Genomic DNA, 1,526 nt, shown 5'->3' with positions numbered 1-1,526 from the left:
GATATATAGATATATATAGATATATAGTACAGTATAATATGTGCCTCTGTGCCCCGAAAGTTGTTCGAATCCACCAACCACTTCCACTTGAGCTGCCCTCTGCTCATTTTTGTGATGGTGTTTAAAGACAGAGGACACATTTCAATCTGTGCAGTGGTGTGCCGCGCATCAGTGACAATAACTGACTTTCACTTCACTTTTTTGAATTTTGTATAAACTGCACTCGAATACGGTCCTGGTTAGGATGCACACCAAATCATTTTAATATTAGGTACACGCAATTTCCCACTACAGCAGTAGGTGGCAGTCACCAGCTACATACGGAAAAGAGAAAAAAGGAAATGACGCCACCCTTGGTCTTGAAATGCACGGAAACAAGTCGTCAATAGTTTACTTATCATTTTAATGTCAATGTAGTAGTTTTTAATCACAGTTTTGTTCTTCAGAAATGTTTCTTATTGAACACAGCCTTATTCATATGCAACAGTGAAGCATTTGAAGCATTTAAGTTTTGTACTGTATTGTAGCCTTTTTTGTTTACAACCCAGGTAGTTGGTACGTCTTTAGTGTGCAGTGCCCAGTAAATGGCCTGCACTTTGGAGAAAGTGTTAGGTGATGCTCGAACTCTCCTCGAGAGGCTGAAGGAGCACGACAATGCTGCAGAGGGACTGATCGAACAGTCTGGGGTCCTGAACCAGAGAGTCCAGAGCATGAAGGAGGTGGGCAATGCTCCCCTAGACAAGGTGAGGACGAGTGTCAATTACACAGTAACTTAAATGTCATTTCAGGATACGTACGTGGATGGTTTTGAGAAATTCCCACTTACTAAAGGACAGACGAAAGAGCTGGCTGGGGTCAGGATGGACGAGACAGGGTTAGAAACGAACAGTTTTTGCTAACGTTGAGAAGGCGCGGCATACGAAGGTGCAAACAAGGGAATTGATGTAGTAAAGGGAGAGTGTGGTATAAATTAAATAAACAAGAAACCCACGTGTCCCATGCTAAAAAGTCAAACATAGACTAAAAGTTGCCCTGTGTTCTAGTGCAGTTCCACTGTTGAATGGCTAATTTGTGTAAGAAGCTTCAGTCATTCATCTAAAATGTTTTTCATGGTACTCATAGGAATATGTACACTCAATATGTAGTTACTTATGCTTTTTCAATAGTTTGGTTAGTCCTGCGACTTGTATTCTGAAGCCACATATATTAGTTATATGCCATTTCATCTATGGTCACATGTGGGTGACGTCTACATAGAACACTCCCGTCTGAAAATGACATGACTACACCACAAAGACTTCCTTACAGAATGACTTCCTTATGACCGAAAAGACAAAACTGTAGGTTTCTTTTAATCTGCAAGGAGCATTTTTTGCAGAGGCAAAGTATAGTTCAGAAAATACTATATACATTATTAGTTATTGTTAATGTAACGGATCACCTTCTGACTTCTCCTATCCACTTTAGCACTCAGAAGACACATCTGAGATCCAGGAGTTGACCAAGTACAAGCCTCATGTACTTCT

At 40.5% G+C, this 1,526-nt stretch overlaps 1 protein-coding gene across 1 annotated transcript in view; it reads left to right on the top strand.

Annotated features, from left to right (window-relative positions):
* The first annotated feature begins 324 nt into the window (after positions 1-324).
* The window catches only part of sike1 (suppressor of IKBKE 1), a 2,663-nt gene continuing 1,461 nt past the window's right edge, over positions 325-1,526 (top strand). Inside the window, exons 1-2 of the mRNA XM_008318256.3 lie at positions 325-743; positions 1,468-1,526. The exon at positions 1,468-1,526 is cut by the window's right edge and continues 26 nt beyond it. Of these exons, the coding sequence (XP_008316478.1) occupies positions 585-743; positions 1,468-1,526 (218 nt within the window). The 5' untranslated portion in view covers positions 325-584. The remainder of the gene's footprint in view (positions 744-1,467) is intronic.

Source organism: Cynoglossus semilaevis, chromosome 10 (assembly GCF_000523025.1).
Source record: "Cynoglossus semilaevis isolate Cse_v1.0 chromosome 10, Cse_v1.0, whole genome shotgun sequence".
NCBI classification, from domain to species: Eukaryota; Metazoa; Chordata; class Actinopteri; order Pleuronectiformes; family Cynoglossidae; genus Cynoglossus; species Cynoglossus semilaevis.
The sequence above is the reverse complement of the archived record's forward strand: the minus strand, read 5'-3'. Positions and strand labels throughout refer to the sequence as shown.